General features: G+C 40.4%; 1 protein-coding gene across 6 annotated transcripts; it reads right to left on the reverse strand.

The window, feature by feature from the left end:
• Window positions 1-437: 437 nt before the first annotated feature.
• Window positions 438-17,495, reverse strand: ZNF831 (zinc finger protein 831). 6 transcript variants are annotated; one of them, XM_015647770.3, is made up of 7 exons: window positions 17,237-17,492; window positions 12,890-12,938; window positions 5,236-9,429; window positions 4,606-4,748; window positions 2,761-2,930; window positions 2,481-2,632; window positions 438-2,186 (listed from the first exon to the last, which is right to left on the reverse strand). In XM_015647770.3, the coding sequence occupies exons 3-7, from the start codon at window positions 9,397-9,399 to the stop codon at window positions 1,341-1,343; spliced, it is 5,475 nt and encodes a 1,824-aa protein (XP_015503256.1). In that variant the 5' UTR covers window positions 9,400-9,429; window positions 12,890-12,938; window positions 17,237-17,492; the 3' UTR covers window positions 438-1,340. The 6 variants fall into 6 exon arrangements, with proteins under 6 accessions (XP_015503256.1, XP_015503254.1, XP_015503252.1 ...); XM_015647768.3 differs by having other exon boundaries at window positions 12,890-13,044; XM_015647766.3 differs by having other exon boundaries at window positions 12,890-13,189.
• Between the last annotated feature and the right edge of the window lie 1,381 nt (window positions 17,496-18,876).

Here is an 18,876-nt window from a genome sequence, read left to right on the forward strand (position 1 = left end):
AATTCATTACACCTGGGATTCACCCCAATACCCACCAGATTGTCTGGGAGCACAAATACTGAACAGAGAAAGATAAAGGATAAATGTGAAGCTCTGTTTTGACAACCTCAAGCCTTGTCACATTTGTAGGACATTCAAATATACAATAATTGCACAGGACTTGGCACGTGGTTTATCTCTCTGAGTTGTTTGGGCATTTTTTTACATATACACATTTATTTTCTTCAGTTAATTTGTACTAGATTTCTTTCTATGATCTGTTTAATCTTTTACCCAAGCATGACTAAAAAGCAACTCCAAATATCCCATTTAATTAATCCCTATGTGCGAATCAGAATACAAGAATAGTAGAAGTTTAAGTACAGAATTTTACTATAATGTAGAAGTGGAATGGTTTTAGTGCTCATCAATTTAATCAAGCAAGTGAACACACTCAGTCAAATTGAAATATCTAATTATTTATTCACATAGAAACCAGTAAATTTCAGGGTTTGTAGCACAAAACTTGTTAAAAAAAGAAAACAATCTATGCCATATAGCTTCTTTACCCTCCTTAAAATGACATCATTGCAGTTAAAATTACAATAAAAATTAAACATTCCAGATGACATCAGTTGGAGCACAATGTGACAAATATAATGAGAGAATCCTTGTCAGAAATTTTACCACAAGGAAATACCAATAGTTAACACCCATATTCTCCACCTAGAAATCAAGAATATTTGAGTAGATCTTGGCATAAAAGGCACAAAACACAAAGCAAGGCATGCTTGTGTAATTTCTCACACAGAAGCACTGACATTTGTGCAACATGGAAAAAGACCAGCATTTTTCCAGACTCTTCCAATATCACAGATCCTTAGGGAACAGATCTTCCCCTTAATGCCAGTGTGTCACTCCCAGTACAGAGGCAGTGACTAGAAGAAACAGGAATATAGAGAGGAGAGCACATCTGTACCCTTCCAGCAGCTGAGGAACTGAGGAAGCTGCTGCAGTTGGATTGTTGAAATAACCCAATCCACTGCAGGCTTGGAGTAACACACCCACAGGCAGCCAGCACTTGAGGGAATTCTGAGACTGGCAGGAATGTCAACAATGCTGGAAACCTGTCAGGAACACAGGGTTGCCTCTTGCATTTAAATGTGCCATGCCAGCCTCAAATGAGCATTTTCAAAAAAAGGCTGAGTCCTTGAAAGGAAGGGCTCTTCCAAAGAGGGTGTTGCCTCTGGCACAGAGGAATGGCTTTGCTGATGTTAAGGTGTTTCAGAGCTGTGGATCAAAGATCCCTGGCATTTCCTGCTGTAACAGGCTGGCAGACAAGCCCTGGCAGCAGCCTGCTGCTATATTTCTATAACCAGCCTGTCCTCATCATCACTGCTCGTGTCATCATATTCCACCCGTGTTTGTTTCCTCATCATCTCTAAACCTCTCTTTTTGTATGTCTTGGGGGGTGTTGCAGAATAACTCTTGAACTCAGGGGATCTGAGAGTAACTGGAGAATTTTTAAAGGTAGAAGTAGCTGTTCCATGTGGCCTTCCATAGGGATTGGGCTGCAGGTGGGATCTGTTCCCGTCTGCACTTCCATGCAGCTCCAGGAGGTGCTGAGATAAGTCTGCCCTCTGTGAGTGTTCCCTGCTGGGTAACTGAGCCCTCGTGACTGTCTCAGGAACAGACTCTGCTTGTGATCCAAACAAATGTGAACATCCTGGCTGGGAGCTGGGAGCTGAATTTTCTGTGGGAGGTGAATGTGTGTTTTCTTCACTTGGAGGTTTCCCCCTTCCAGAGGCCTGGATCACCAGGTCTGATATTCCAAATATTTGGCTCTCTGACTCTACCCTCAATATGTTTTCCTGGCTTGCTCCTGGATGTAAGGAAAGAGGAGCAGCAGCCTCCGGGTTTGTGCTGTCAGGTTGGTCACCTGTGCCTGTAAATTCAGGGCAAGACCCAAAGGAAGCTGCCACGGGGTCGCTGCGAAGGCTTGGCTGGGATTCCCCAGGCAGGGATGGCTGGAGCACGAGGGGCTGTGTCACCCAGCAGCAAATGGCCACGTCCCTGCTGAATTCCTGCAGGGATGTGTCAGCTGTGGAGGAAAAGGAATGAGCTGTCACAGCTATTCCCAGAGGAGCTGTAATGTTCTGGAGAGAGGCGTGTGTTCTTGGGTGTTCCCTGATTTGCCCAGAAATGTCCTGTAGGAATTAGGAGGGGAAAAATTTTACACATAAATTTTTCAGTCTGGAGCAATTTTATCCAATTGATGCAAGTTTAATTGTTGTTTTAGCAAATTCTAACATTAGTAAGTTTTCATTATATTTTAACCCTCAAAAATACCTTTAACACATTGTAAAAGATTTTAACCAAAATCTGTGATACAAAATAGTTTCAACTTCAACTTTAAAACAGCTGAAATAATTCAGGTTTTAAATAACAATTCTTTTTCCTGTTAATAATAAATAATACAAGAATTAAGGTACAATACCTACTTTTTTATCCATTTTGTCTTTTTGTTTAACATGGTTTAGATTTTCAGTATGGGAAGATATTCCTGAGTTATTTTTTGCTTCTTTTTTCCTTCTGCAAAGTTGTTTGTCTGAGGTGGAATATGATGTGTCTTTTTGCTGTTGTAGATAATTTTCTATTGAAAAGAGGTTGGATAAACTTTTACTTTGATTTTTATCACCTCACATGCTTGAACTTGCTACATTTTTCTCATCATATCACTGAAATAACGTTAATTTTCACACAAATATTCCAAATACTTACCTTGCATCTTGGATTGAGGAGGATGGCACTTCTTATGCTTGTTAAATCTGGAGGGTTGGGATGAGCAGCCCTTTCTCAAAGCATCCAGAGCTCTGTTGGGAAAACAGGGCCTCTTGCTCAGCCGGTTCATTTTCAGCTGAGCAAATCCATGGATGTGCCTCCCTCTGTACCTGCAGTGCCAGGGGCATTGGGGGGATAAACAAATATGGGAGATGTAAGAGCAGACAGAGGAGAGTAACACCACCTCATCAGGGGCATTAAAGTCTAACAGCAATTTATTACTGGGAAGGAGATGCTTGTTTATGTCCACTCAAAAAAAAAATCTGGATTTTAGGCAAGAGACACATGATTACTTTATTATCTTTTTTTTTTCTCCATAGGATTCAGTAAATTGATTTTCTAAGAGAAAATTATTGAGGAATAACAGGTCCTTTTTCTTATATCTGGAATTTTAAAACAATATATTTCACAAAGATTTGAACCACACAGGAATCAACTGAGGCTCTGTGGCTGTTGGGTTTTCTCCTTTTCACTTCTTGAGTGCTACCTGTTCATCATCACTAAGGGACAACATAAGAATTTTGGTTATTTAGCAGACCCACATTAAATAATCCAACTCTGCTTTATTTCTTACACTGTCTCCATATTTTAGTAACTCTGAATGAGTGACACTAAAGTCCCATCCCTAAATCAACAGACTGTCACTTTCCACAGAGCATGATGTAAATCTAAAAGGATGCACTTACTCAGGTGTTTGGTGTATTAGAAAATTAAATTGCATTTGGTGGTTACTACTTGGGCCAGTTACCTACTAATAGGCATGACCTGAGCTTTCAGGGCACCGTGCTTAATTAAATCCCTGCACTCATTGGATACAAATAAATTTGATATAAACAAATTCCTAGACTAGCAGGGGAAAAAAACCCACAACAACAGAACACCACCTGAAAATCAAACCAGAAAAAAGTCCTAGAAGAATATCACTTGGCTGGGTGACATAGACCTGAGTCTTCTATTTCTGTTCTTATGACCCTGCAAAACTGCAGTGCTGTTTGCTGAACTAGACACGGTGATTAAATTACTGCCACTGATTTGTCCTCTAGGGAGTCACTCTCATCTGATTTTGCTCATGAAATAAAGAGGGATGTATGCACACAATATGTGTTCCTTACTGAAGCAATTCATCAGACATCCTGCTGCCCCACACTCCTGAAAGATTAGAGGGGAAATGTTCCATTGATATGAATTCCCATTGAAAGGGGGGAGCTGTGCTGATTGAGACAATGTGCCCTTGATAGTTTAATGCTCAAATTCTTCCTGCTTTTTTATTTAAACCAAATGATCCTTTGAACTACAGATGGTTCTGTCAGTTTGTGTTAAACTTGATATTTATTCTTCTGACTTCTCTGGTGAATACCAGTTCAGGATATGGATCTTCCGAGGACAAAGGGCCTCGCACACTGCTCTGACCTGTGACAGGATTAAAGACAGAAGCATTTTGGTTCCCTTCAGAAAAAGCAAATGCTGACGATTCTGACAGATAAGAGCAATTTCTAAATCATAGAAAGAGTCACCTGACCAGGCATCATCATTCTATGGAATATGTCCTGTTTGCTTAGAAAAGTCTGTTCCTAATAGTAAACAGCACACTGATATTTTTACAGTTTACCTTTGGGTCCCTGCTGTGGTATAACAATAGCTCTTTCTGAGAGATTTCTCTCTTTTCTCCCCCAGTTTTGACATGGTTGCATTTTGGACATGACTTTTTATTTTCTGTGGAGTTTTTACACGCATTACAACGAAATTGTGTCTATATCTAGTGAACCTGAAAGCCATACTCCTTACCATTTAGGGGTGACTTTAATCCTTTTCTGTTTGTGGCTCCTCTTGAGTTTAGTTGTTGAGAGTTTTTCCTTTTTGCAAACTACTGTTTTCTTCTTTTGCTCTGAAATATTTTTGAAAGAACCACCAGGAACTTCTGAGCTTAACTGTTGAGAATATTGAGAAAAAAATAAGTACATGAAAACTATGAATTACATTGACTGAGAAGTTGGAAATCTGTACACTTTTAAAATAGCAGTGAACAGCATAGGAGTTAAGTAGCACAACTCTGTATTTAAGTCCTACTTTAAGTCAAATATTCATTTAGCCTGAGAACAATGAAATACAGATACTATTGGAGAAAAAATATTTAAAAACCCCATGAAGGGGGAAAAATAAAGAAACAGAACTCTTCTCACTATAAGCATTCTGAAATGGTCAAGTGAAAGAAACTTAAATATTCACACAGAAGTATATCTTTCTGATGCATCAAATGAACATAAGACTTATCTTAAAAAAAACATAAATTGTAAATTCTGTATCAGCAAATGCCTGAAAATGTCCATAAATACACTTCTGATAATTATTTCATTTTTCTAATAAGAGAGTGGAGGTGGGCTGTCAGCTGACAGCAAACAGGATTATTAATATTACCTGCTGCATCTGGTGTCCTTTAGAAAAGGATGAAACCAACGTTTTTAAGCTTGTGTTTGTTAAGCCATATGCCACAGTCTTGCTAATATTTCTCATTTTGAAAATGGAGATGTCGTATTTCGACAGGGTGCATTCCCTGCTGGGTTCCTTGTCCCAGGTGTGCATGGAGGGGTGGGCAGAGGCTGCATTCCCACTCTGCTCCGAGGGCAGGGGGAGGCTCCTGCTCAGACAGCACCAGGTCAGCCGGGGCTCAGCACTGAGGGATGGGAAGGTGCTCTTGGAGCCTGGTACTGGAGAAATGCCAGAGTAGCTGGTCCTGTTATTGTGGGCCAGCACTGGGAATCCTTTGCAGTGAGTGTTAAGAGCGTGGCAGTAGAAAGTGCCAAAAGAATGGCAAAAATAAGTGGGGTTGTCTCTTGAGCTCTGGGAATGCTGCAGATCCTGCAGTGGAGGTGGGGTGTCCTTAAGGATGCGTGGACTCCCCGCTCTGTCCCATCCCAGGATTGCTGGCTCTGCACTCTTGCTGGAAACTGATGTCTTTATCAAAGAGTCACTTCCTGAGCAAAGGTGATGTAAAGCCTTCCTCTCATCTTTGATGTCAGCAGATATGAAAAAGCCACTTGTATACACAGAAGTAAAGCAGATTTTCTTCTTCGGAGTCTGTGTAGAGCAAGTACTTTTACTCATCCACTTCTCTTCTGTTTGTCGTTGATAATTTAATTTATTTTTGTTCTGTTTGTTTTTCCAATCCTTTCTTGTAATATCCTGCTGCTTGAAGTTTTGGTTATGAAAGGTATTCTCTGCTATGGTTAAGATATTTGTGGTTTCTGAGTTGACTGGTGAACAGAATCCTGAAGGTTTCCAGTTTGAGTGAAGATTCCATTGAATTTCTCCTTTGCCAGCCTTTTGTCTCACTTCAGATTTTGAAGGAGACCAAACCACATCACTGGAATGAGAATGGAGGAATGTGCTGCTGGAAGAGCAGGGTGGGGTTAAGGTGTCTGTCACAGGTGTGCCAGGTGTCATCTCCTGTTCAGATAGAAGCAAAGGTGACAGATCTGAAGATCTCTTGTCCTGTGGCAATTTAAGGATATATTTTGGAGAGAAGGCATTTTGTTGTGGGACTGGACTTAAATGATCAGATTGTGGATCATGGCTTTTAGAAGATACATCCACAGCATTGTCATTGGGAAGTGGCACTTTTGCTCCTGTTCTTATAAGATGTGTTTTATCTTCTCCATGTGTTACATTGTGCAAAACAAAAGAGTTAGAATCACTTCCCCTTAATTCAGACCCTAAAAATCCCACCAGTGAAGCTTTTGAGATACCTGCAGTGTGTGAAAGGTTAATGTCACTGTAATTCAGAGCTTGTGTGGGAAGTTTGATTGTTTTCCTATATTCCACATCCTCAGTGGCTCCATTAATCCCTGTGCTTGATTTTTGCTCCTCTGCTTTACTGGAGAATTTCACTGGAGCTGTGGGGAGACACTGGGTGCCAGGGCAATGGTCTCTCTCTGCTTCACTTACTGCAGTGGTTTCACTGCTGGGACTAGGGCAGGACACTGAAATCACATTTTGTGTCTTCTCCACTTCGAATTTCAGCTTCTTCCTTTCTGACGGCAAAGTCTGGGATTTCCCTGCAGTTTCTCTGTTGTTGCAGTGGACCCACGGGGGCGTCAAGCCATGCTGGCCACTTTCCTTAGTCCCATGATGGTTCCCATAATTGTGTAAAGTGCTTTTACAATCTAATTCAAATGCATTGGATTCTTTCCCAGGGCTTGGTTTCTCCCGGTTGCTACTCTGTACTGGCAAGCAGTCATCATTCCTCCCATGGCTGCTCAGCTGACTCTCAGGATTTTGTAGCCTGAGCTCACCACTGCTTGGAGCCAGCAGTGTGCTGCTGCCAGCTGTGCATTTCTCCATGTCACTGCCACTGAGCTCTCGGGAAGTTTGGCTGGTTACAGCTCCAGCAGTTACAGAATGTGATGTCTCCATTAGGTTGGACACTCTGTCTGCAGTTTCCTCCGAGGACACATTCTCCAGAACACGATTACCAGCAGCAGAGGTTCCTGATTTACCCATGGTTGAAGCTGCTGTCACAAGGGAGGAAGGACTGTCACTTGCAGAGCTGCCATCTCTTTCCTTAGTTATTTCAGTGCTGCCAGCTGATTCCCTTGAATTAGGAGTCAGCTTTGAAATATCTGTAATCTTATTCTCTCTTTGTTTAATTTTCTTGGCATTTTGACTGCTTTTCATTTTTTGGTAGATTTTCTTAAATGTTTCATCTCCATACATTTGCCATTTTTCTTGAGAGAACATCTTCAACTTCCTTTGATTGTGTTTCTTATTTTTAGCACTGATTACTTCTCCGGCCCCAAGCTTTTTAGTCCCTTTCAGCTCCTCTGACAGAGAAGGATGATCAGCCACATTACTTAGGGGCAAATCATCCACTGCTGTTTGTCTGACTAGAGCTCGGGGATGGCTATTAGGGAAATCCACTGAACTTGCAGTGAGATCGTTGCTAGGCAGCAAACCAGCAGTGCCTGTGTTTACAGACTGCTTAGTAAGAGAAAGTGGTTTTGAGCAACCTGGTTTGTCACATACCATCCTCACTCCCTCCACAACAGGCAAGGAGTTGCTCCGAGTTACAGGCACAGTGTCGATTGTTGTGGAGAACTGGGTGGGAACTGAATGGAAAAACATTGGCTTGCATTTCTCCAGGGGTGCAAAGGTAGATTTTGCTGAACAAAGATTCTTTTTCCTATTTACATCACAAGTTCTGATATCAAAATGGAAAGAGTCTTTGTACGTGTAAGGCATTGGCAGGTCAATGCTTCCCTGTTTAGAAAGGACAGTTTTTCTGGGCCTGACATTGTCTAACTGGGTGTCATCCACCACACTTTTGTTGTGCGAAATAAGCTTTGAAATGTGTTCTTCCAGCCTCTTTTTCTCTAGCATCGAGGCTGTAGCTTTGTCAGAGGCCTCTGGCTTTGCAGTGCTTCCAGAGGCACACCTTGGGCTGCTGAAGGCAGTTTCATTTTCCAGTTCCGTGCTGTGCTCGTAGAGACTGTGCAAGGGGCTGGAAGATGTCATCTGCTGTTCTGTGCTGTCGGAGCGCGACAGATACCCCGAGTCGGTGCTCTCACATTTCTTCAGCTTGCAGTCCAAGGGTTTGTAATCCCACTGCTTCTCTGAAGAGGTTGCCTGCTGCCTTTGCAGCTGAATGTGCTTATTCGCAGTCGGAGATCTTTGCTCCTGCATCTTCTTTCTCAGACACGGACCATTTGGCAAAGCTCCTGGAGATGATAAACTTTGAGGTTCTCTTTCAGGATCCCCCTGATTAGCCTTTGAATGGGAGGACTGATTTATTGTTTCTTGATTTTCTGAAGCAGCTGATGAAGAGCTTGTTGCTGGCAGGGAGAGCTCATGAGGTTTCTTGGTGTCTGTTGCTGCACTGGTCTCTGAACTGGGTTGTCTGATGTGTATCCCCTGGTCTTCACTGGTGCTACTCAAGACTTTGCTGCCTTGGGGAGAGGTGGTGCTCTCTGCTGATCTCTCATTTTGTTCTGGTCCCCCACTGATGTCAGAGTCTGAGGGCAGCCTGGTGTTGTTGACGTGTGTTTGAGTTCTCCTGTGTTTATACAAGTTGCTCTGAGTTTTAAATGCAATGCCACAAGTGGTGCACGGAAAGGGCCTCTCCCCTGTGTGAGAGCGAATGTGTTTCTCAAGGACACTTGGCTTCAAACAATCTCGTCCACAGTGTTTGCAGATGTATTTCCCAGATTTTTTTGATTTTCCCAGGTTTCCAAGAGATGCATTTACACAAGAACTCGGCGATGATAAAACCGGTAGAGTGCTGACTATGCTCAGCGTTAGACTTTGCCCAAGCTGTTTCTGGAAAAGCGGCTGAGGCTGCTCCGTGCCTTCCGGAGGAACCAGCGGGTTGAGGATGAGGGGAATGTTGCTGCCGTCGAGGTGGACACAGCTCCTGCCGGTCACCAAGGGCCCGTGCGGCTGGAAACAGCCTGGCTGGACGGGCTGGAACAGCGGGATCGTCAGGGCTTTGAGGTACAGGGGCTGGGGCAGGGCCGGGCCCCGGGCAGGCTCCGAGGAGCCCCGCGGGGCAGGGCCCGGGCCGGGATCTGCCGGGCGCTGGGCCTCCATGCCAGGGGCGGCGGCTGCGTGCTCATGGACCTGCCGGGAGGGGACACAACGAGAGCGGTCTGCAGGCAGCAAATAACACACACTGCAAATCACAAATCTTACATGCTGGTATTATACAATCATTACTTCCTTTCCCAATTAAATTGATTCATATTTCATTTCTCTAGGAGCTACAGTTCAGTACAGTGTAAAGAACACTGCACTTAAAACCACTCTTACAACCTATACCAAGTACCCAAAGAGTTTCAGATTTGCAAATGGAGGCTCTAAGCACACCAGAAATAATACAGTTTTAATTTTCTGGAACTATATTTCCATTACATATTTATATTGTGTTTTTAAATGTCATTAGTATTGATATTTTTTAATACAGAAACACAGAACAGGTGAGGTTAAAGGGAACCTCAGGACATCTCTAGTCCAAACATCTGCTCACAGCAGAATCAGCACCAAGGTCAGATGAGGCTGTCAAGTCTGGTTTTGAAAACCTCTGGGCATAAAAACTGCACAATTTCTTTGGGCAACCAGTTCCAAACACAGGACATTAAACATGCCTGCATATTATCTGTGCTTACCCAATTTAAGGGAACTAAACACATTGCAACAAGTGGTGTAAAATGAAAATATATGAACAAAATGAAACTCATGTCCTGTTTTACAAGTCAGATTTGCATAAATTTGTGCAAAGTAGAAAAGATGGTATCATAAGAAAATAGTGTGAGAAACTAAAGCTGGCTTTTATGTAGACCAAATTAAATTGGTATAATTAATGGAGATATTATGGTGTACTTTTTTTTTTAGATGCTTTCAGTGCCAGATAAAAACATCTTCTAGACACAGTTTTTGAAAAAAGTGAACCTGTTCTTTTGAAACCTATCCTAATATATGCAGGATTGGTCCAAACTTCTTATTTCAGCAAAAATTTGTATTGTCTTTTTTTCTTTCTTAGAAACAAAGGAGGAAACTATCAAAATAAGCAAGTTGAAAATTTTCTTTGGAAAAGTTAGGGCCATTGTAATTACAGTTTGGGTGAAATTCAGGTGATCTGTGAATGTTTATTTGATTCTTGCTCAGCTATGCTCACTGGATGCACTGGCTAATATGAATAATGGGTTGTTCTTGTGCAAACAGACATTAGAAACCCATTTGGAATAACATAATCAGTGCTCAATTTGAAATCTGCAATTTGTTGCTTTACTGCATAATCTCTAGTGGTGTTTGTGTAACTTCCTTGGATCATCTTAATAGGTTATCATTACTGGGAAATAGTCAAAGAATTGCTTCAAAATGTGGCTTGAAATTTTTACTGGTTCAGTCCAAGAAAATGATATGTAAAATGAACTGATCTGTGCACAGCAAAATGTTAGATTTTGCCTTTTTTTCTTCTTCATGAATGTTATAAATTAAGCTCAGTTATCAAGCATGGACTTTTCTTATGCACTTCTGACATTTCTATGTGGAAAAATCACTTAAGTGGCTTTTTATTCTAGATAGTGACTATAATGATCAAAGAATGTTAAAAGAATATGGCTTGTTAAAGAAATTAAGTTATTATCCATATTGTGCAGTGTGGTTACCCCTACAGAATAGAAGTGGAATTCTCTAATTTGCAAAGTGATGTTATCAACATTTCAAGTCCATTTGAGATGGTTCCTAAATTATACAGTCACTTCTAAATTTAAACACAGCATACAATAAGGGATAAGACATGAGAAAATGATACAAACTAAATATGCAGTGGTTTTTCCAAATATTAAAAAATATTTTAATAATAAAAAATATTTATTCAAAATATTAAAAAAACCCAAACTTTAGGGGAAAAAACTATGCTGCAGAGAATAGACTCCAAGAAGAAGAGTGAAGCCTAAATACCCAGTAGGTGGAACATCTAACAAGTACCACATCAGACAGAACAAGTCACTATGTCTTTGCTCCCCTCCCTCCCCCAAGTGTGGAAACACTTCCACTTATTTTACATTTCCCCCACCAGCCTGCTCCAGTGGCACAAACTTTCTCTCTCAGGTTTCCTCCCAGCCATGCAGAGCTGATGGGCCCTTCAAGGCCACCACAGACAGATGTTTTTCATAGGAATCCTGTGGTTCCCAAGTACCAGAGGCTCTGTAATTTCACTTAATGCTGTTAAGTTTCTGGGGCCCACAACACAGTCTGAGACTCATTTCAGTGTTCTGTAATGCTCTACAAAGAAAATACCTAAGTGGTGACAGAAAATTTAAAGGAAAGTTTTAAATAAAGCTCAACAAGTAAGCTAATGGTGATATTCAATGCACTTTTAAGAATGTAATAACACATAGAGATGTGCTAGTTTGCTACTTTTCACAGCAAGAAAAAGTACTTTTTTCCTGAGTGAAACTGCCGTGACTTGTATTCTACTGGGGCAAATACCATCAGACTTTTCACATCTGTTATTTATATACCCAAAAAGGCCACTGTATTTCTTTGTACGTTGACAAAAATAGCTTATCTCAAACTAATTCTGCCCCAAGGCTGATTCAGGGTAGTCCTTGCCTAACGTAGAACTTCCTCTGTTGGTTATGTCCTGGGCTCTGTTAGTGAGCATCCACCCCATGTTCTCAGCTGTTTGTAACTTGTGGCACTGAACTACCAGCATAAGAACTTGATCCTAATTAGATAAGAAAAATTTTCCAATAAACAAAACCAAATTGCAAGATTTGGCCAGCTCAAAATTTTCTAAATTGATTTCTTAAGCTATCAAAACTGGTCACTAAAATTCCATTAAATATAATTATTTTTTCCTAGTTTGAAATTCTAACTTCAGGTAAACACCATAGGTAAGTCTGTGGAACACTGAAAAGTGGAGCAATTTCAGATGAAAAATCATTGTAGCAGAAATTGTCTTAGTCAATTTATAAGTATAAAATACTTTAATACAGAAGGTTGATTAAAAAACTCATTTTAAATCCAGTAAATTCCATTTTTGTAGACTTTTCCCTGAATTCCAAAAACATTTAAAAAATTTTGTTTCATTTTGTCAGCACTGTTATAATAATTCTGGACTACACAATCAAAAGATTTTTGTCTTTTGCATGGCACATGCAATGCTCTGTCAACTGCCCATCATTATTAACCAAATTAATAACTAAACATGTAAATACTTATTTTCTGCACTTTCATATCATTTTTTTACAAAGCACTGAGCAGAGCTTCAGCCTCTAAGCAGACTCAGAGTTCAATTACTCAATCCCCCACCCTGGTCTGCAGGTATGACCTGGAGACATGACAGAGTTTCTTTATTTTTGTAACCACACAGAAGCAGTTTCAACATTCTGAACATACACAGTGTACTCAGTTATACCAGGAATCTTTACCTTTATCTTTTTTAAAGCTTTATTTACCTTTTTACAGCTTTTTAAAAAGCTTTTAGTGATCCCTGCCTTAAATACCAGGGAGCAGAAATGGAAGTCTGGAAATAATTAAGTCTTTAGTCTGGATATAATTTTAGTTCACGTACCTTTGATTGATCCAGGCCTTTCAGCAAAAAAGTCTCATTTCTGTCAATACTTGATGCAAGCAGAGAGAAACGAGGACAAAGACTTGAAACAGATTAGAAGTAGGAAGTTGGGGTTTTCTTTTTTTTTTTTTTACATTTGGTGTCACGTTAACAACCTTCAGAAAACAGGAAGAGTTGAAATAGAAGAAAATGAAGTGTCATTTCAATCTCTCCATATCCTTTATCACTATTTAATTAGGGAGCTCCAAACAAAATCTTCATAATGTGGGGGGTTTGTACTCAGCTTTCAGTTGCATTGGCCTGAAATACAATGGTAGGGGTTTTCATTTATACTCCAAAAGATAATTTACTTTTAACTTTACAGTAAAGGGCTCACTTAAGATATGTTGGGAAAGAAAACAATGGTGGAGAGAATACACTTGCCACATATGAAATGCTAAACTTATCCAGAGTGGGTGCTGTCCACCAGCTTCTAATGGTGCCCTGTGGGATGCGAGAAAGCAGCAACCAGGTGGGAAAATGCCTCAGGAATGTTAAAAGCATTTAGGTCACACTCAACAAACATCCACAAACTTGTGGAAAGCTGCAGGGAAAAGAGGGTAGTGCACAGCCAAGTGCACTGAAAAGATAATTGTAAAAAATTAGATTTTATTTGTGGGTCAAATTCCTAAAGAGTGCTCAGGTAACACAGTAAACAGCACTGAGGGGTCCTGGAGGGACCACTCTTCTTTATGCAAACATTTGTTTAAAATAGGGACTGGGATGGCTGCAACCTCCTCTGCTGGTAGACTGAGTGAATCCCAAACTGGAACATGCATTCCCAATAACATTACAAAATTGGCATCTCTGGCCTGTATAATTTCTTTAGGAACACCATGTTTTGGAAGATAACAGCTTTTCTTTTTCCTGTGATGAGCAGCTGCCCAGTGCAGACACTGCAGCCTGTCCCTTGTTGGGTAGTTGTGAAACTGTAATGTTAAAATTGTCCAATATCCACTTGAGTGGGAGTTCTTTCTTTTAATAATTCTGCTGATAGACTAATGCCCGAGGCCTCGGTGGATTTTCATTCCAAACAGCTTTATTGATCCTGGAGAGTTTTGCCTGTTGTTTGGATTGCTTTCCATTCATTTCTGGAGCCCTGATTTAGCAGGCCTCTAATTTTGGTGGTGAAGAAATATTTCTGTCTTGTTCTTCCCATCTTTCTTGCCTGTCATGTAGTTATTTAGGGGGCAGAAAAGCTCTTAACAGGGCCCAGGATTACTGCTTGAAATCCTCCTGGTTCCTTCCATACCCTGAAATGCTCTCAGTAATTGGTAATGGCACTGCAGACGCTTAAAATCTGTGAATCTAGAAAATACTTGACATTCTGAACTACTTTACAGTGACTCATGCTTCTGCTCTACAGACTCAGTCTGTCCAGATGGAGAGAATTACATACAGCAAATAGTTTCAGCTCTGCTGGGAGATACTTTCCTAAAGGAATGTGTTCTCACCTCTAAGTGAGATCTTCTGGAGGATTACTGCATGCTACAGTCAACAAACCAACGGGGAAAAAAGATGCGCATCTTATAATAGAACACTGGCATGAATCAAATCATACAAACAGATGATTATGGGCATTTTACATAACCAGTCAAAATTAGTTTGTCTTCAGTTTGATCACATTTCTGGAGCCCATTATATTTTATAAGACTTTAAGACTGACTATTATTAAGTTAAGGTAAATTTGCTTAAAAGGGACACTTAATTTAAACAGTACTTAAATTGCAGCAGTATGCTGGACCTAGTAACAAATTGAAAACATGTATAAGCATTTAAAATTAATTATTTAGATCACTCAGTATCAAATTCCAAATGCTAAAACTGCAAACTGCTTACCCTGAGAGGCTTAAGGAGGCAATAATTAATTAAAGCAAGTTACAACAGAAGTGAGTGGCTGTCTGGATATTTGCCACTATCAGAGAGATTTCAGGGTATAGCAGAACCTTTTGAAGCTTGATCTAAAATTTCTAAACCTTGACTAAGTGACTCTGGAATCAGGGTCCTTCACAGCATCCTGTGATTCTTCCCATTTATGTGGATAAACAGGCTGCAATGGCTAGAAGTAACAAAACACAGAGCACCAGTATTACACTGCACCAGTTCTGTTTGAAATTAAGTGATTTTTGTTTCCTCTTTCTAATCAATCTACTTATGTGTTTTGCTTCCTCAGCTGCAATCTCTATGCAAGATTACTTATATTCATTTAAGTTCAAAATATTTTCCTGTTCAGAGAAACTCAGCTAACGTCAGCTGTCTCAATACACAGCAAAGTGTCAATTTAAACTGTGCACAAAGCTGAGCCCACTGTCAGATGCTGCACAGGAGGGAGTTCTGGGGCTACACTCCTCTCTCAATCCATGTCCCCATCGGGATTTGAGGAGTTAAACCCACACACCATTGGTACACATTTCTGGGTCCCAAGTGGAAAAGGTCCCACCCCAGGTGTTTCAAACCCTGTATCCTTCAAAGAACCTACAGAGTTTTGTCAGGGGTGTGAGCAAGTGAAAGCAGCAATGAACATTCTTCCTGTGCTGGTGAGGAAATAGATTCTGAAGATCCTGCAACTACACATTTTAATGAACTTTGCAAAGTTAAATGAAAATATCCTCCAAGATTGCTAATTATTAATTTTTCCTGTGAGGGCAGTGATGGTGAGAGCAGCACACAGTATCTTACTGTCAGAGGAAGATACAGACAGTGGGATTATCATTTCCAGTTGCTCATCCAACACTGACAGCCAGCACAACTCCCTTGATAGACCACACAAAACTTCTACTTCAATCTTAACATCATAAAGTCTTAGTGAATCCTAGGGTCTGAAATAAACTTTTTGCAGATGCTTTAAACACTCCTTCTGTGATGGAAGCAAAATGTTTGTGAGTGTACCCCAGGTCTGGAGGTTTTTATCCTCAATTCAAACAAGCAAAATGGAACCGACACATTTTCTGGTTAGTCCAGAAATGACTGTTAATCTTGTTTTACTTAAAAACTATTTCTACCTTTGCTCTTTTCTCAGTTTGACTTCATATCTTGAAATGCCTCATAACAGAAGTACCGAGTTCACCTTTCCCCCTGTTCTTAAGGGATGTGTCTGATCCCACAACTCTGCCAGTTCCACCCGCAACCTGCACACTGCCAGTACCTCCTGAGCAAAGTTGGGAGCCTCAGTCCCCTGCAGAATCAGGCTAAAAGTGTTTAATTCCATAATCTTCTGAAACCTTTAGAGTCTTTCCATGGTAACATCTCAAATTCTGCCTTTGGAAAATCTTGCTGCTTGGTACAATCATTGTTCTGAAGTTTCACCCTGCTTCATGCGTTATTTAAGTACAAAGCCACTGGAAAACCTGCTGGGGGAACTTAGAAATTCTTGTATCATATCCTAAGGACAAATATTTTTGACACTTCCACAATTGTATAATATCAGCAAAGCTGGTTAGGTTGGGTTAGTATTTCTGTAAATACTGTACCAGAATACAGTATTAAAATATTTTAGGAAGAAGAGGATCTGCTTTACCTTCCCTTTGTTCCAGAATAGCAGCAACTGGTTTTATCATTATTATACAGTTTTCTGTATTTTCCTATGTTCCTCTTCTTGAATATCCATAAATGAAAACATTCCAAAGGCTTAAATCAGTAAAAATATTGTTACCTAAAATACATTTTAATGTGTAAGTAAACACTGTATTGGCCTTTTTGATCTCTTCATGCAATTTGTATTAAGAATATTTCCTTTTCTACTTCTTACAGTGCTACTTTTCTCAGCTCCAGCCACAAGAAATGCTTTCTAGTTTATTATATGTCTCTAGTTTAGATTTACATCACTATTTCTAAAAAGAAACATATCTAACATATCTATTGGTTTTTAACAGGTTTGGTGGCTTGAAAATAAGGACAAAATAGGATTTTTAGTGCTTAAAAACCTCAAAGGATTTTGATTCTTTTATCCTTTCATCAAATTTACTCCTGTGCATTTCCGTGTTAGGAAAGAGTTAACAACCTCCAGCCAGCAGACTGCAATCAACAGGTTGCTCTAACAGAAAAATAATAACCCTAATCCATCTTTTAAAGTTTAGAAGGTTGGACTAAATAATGAAAAAATACCGATTAAAGCCCTCTGAAAAGCTGAAGTGGGGCCAGAACTGAAATGCTTTGTGTTTTATGAAAAAAAAATCTTTCTCGTTGCTAAGTGAAAGAACCATCACAATAATAAAAAAAAAAAAATTGTAACTTTAAAATTTCTGTCTTGCCATCTAAAATTGAATTTTGCCTCTGTCCATAGAAAATGATAACAAAACACTTGCTAACCTTTAGGTGGCCAATTCACAGGCAGGTGGAGAGGTTCAGGTCCCTGGAATAGCGTTGAAACAAAAGAAGCATCCTGTTTTCTTTTTTCAGTGTCTTTCTCTTCTCCTTTTTTTTTAAGCATTTGAACAGTGAAGGGTGGGTGGTGGGGTGTGTGCAGAGAGAGCAGGGGGTGCAGGCAGCCCACGCTGGTGTAGGAAGAGTTTTAATGGCCGATGCTGGGAATATGGTTTGCCTGCTACAGTGTCTGCACTACTGCAGCTCTGTGTGTGGGCGTAAAGAAATGACACGACTGGGTTTCAAACCATTACACTGAAGATTTGCAAACAGTTAAAAAAAAAAAAAAAAACCCAGCCAAAAACACACAACCCCACCAGGCACAAATGAAAGATTATGACTTTTTTCCTTTTATCTTTTTCTAAGGGTGTTTTGTTGCTTTGTTTTAACTTAGCAGATGTAATCCAGTCAAGTTTTTTTCCTCAGCCTCTAAAGAAAAAAAAAAGGTAAATTGAGTATTTAGGAAGGTTTTATATTTTACGTAGTGTTAATATATTGTTATCATTTTTGCTGCTATTTTTTAATTAATCTATAGGGGCTTGTATTGCTGAAGGGTATCCAGATTTCCCCAGTGAAAGTCTTTAGAGGACACCTATATTTCTACTTTAGAACATGCTAAATAGGTGCCTAAATCTTGGTGGCACCAAGTACCACAGCACAATAGAGCAGCCACTCCACAAATGGCCAGGCAGGAAATCCAAGCCCAGTACTAACCCTTGAAAATTCCACATAACACAGCCAAAAAAACCAGGACATGCTGGCAGCCCACTTTTGTTCAGTAGTCCAGCAACACCTCAGGTTTACTGATCTAAACTGGGCAGAAAAAAGACCTGAATGTTTATTGTAAATGCTGGAGACCAACAGGAGCGAGACAAAGGGGCTGTTCCCTGTCAGATCATGGGGAATGAGAGAAAGATGGGATTTCAGCTGATATAAAAGTGCTGACACAAGTGACAGTGACTAAAACAGTTATGAATATACTCCTGTTGGGAGGGACGGGTGGAAGGTTTTGTCAGAAAAGCAAGAACACTTCTCAAGCATATTTTTTACCACAAAAAAGTGAAAGACAGACAAAACAGTTTTAAAAAAGAACTTGAAAACTTCAAGGAATCTTTATGATTTGGTTGCTCCATGATAGTAAGGGACTGACACTTGATAAATGTCAAGTATGTTGGGAAGAGACAGCCAGGTTGAAAATGTTGTGTTTGGACAGAAGGCATGTGTTGTCTGGGATGCAGAGCTTTGGGTGTCCATCTTTTTACACATCCAGATGAGCCCCAAATCAAGCAGGATTTCTGTTGCCTTTGGTGTTGTGCTGACAGTGGAAAGCAGAGAAGCTCCATGCACAGGGAAAGGGGAGGCAAAGAGGGGAGACTCTGGGTGGTGTTCACAGCAGGGCACCCCTGGCAGTCATTTCCCAGGGCTGAGGAGCCAGAGCTGAATGAATGTCAAACCAGCACAACTCAGTGTGAGCAAAACCAACAGGACTGGACTGGAGGGCTTCAGACTGCTGATCCCAAACTTTGACAAAGCCTGATAAAGGAGTTAAGCAGTGAATCACCCAAAAACGAATGAAAAGCGATCCA

Source organism: Parus major, chromosome 20, assembly GCF_001522545.3.
Source record: "Parus major isolate Abel chromosome 20, Parus_major1.1, whole genome shotgun sequence".
NCBI lineage: Eukaryota > Metazoa > Chordata > Aves > Passeriformes > Paridae > Parus > Parus major.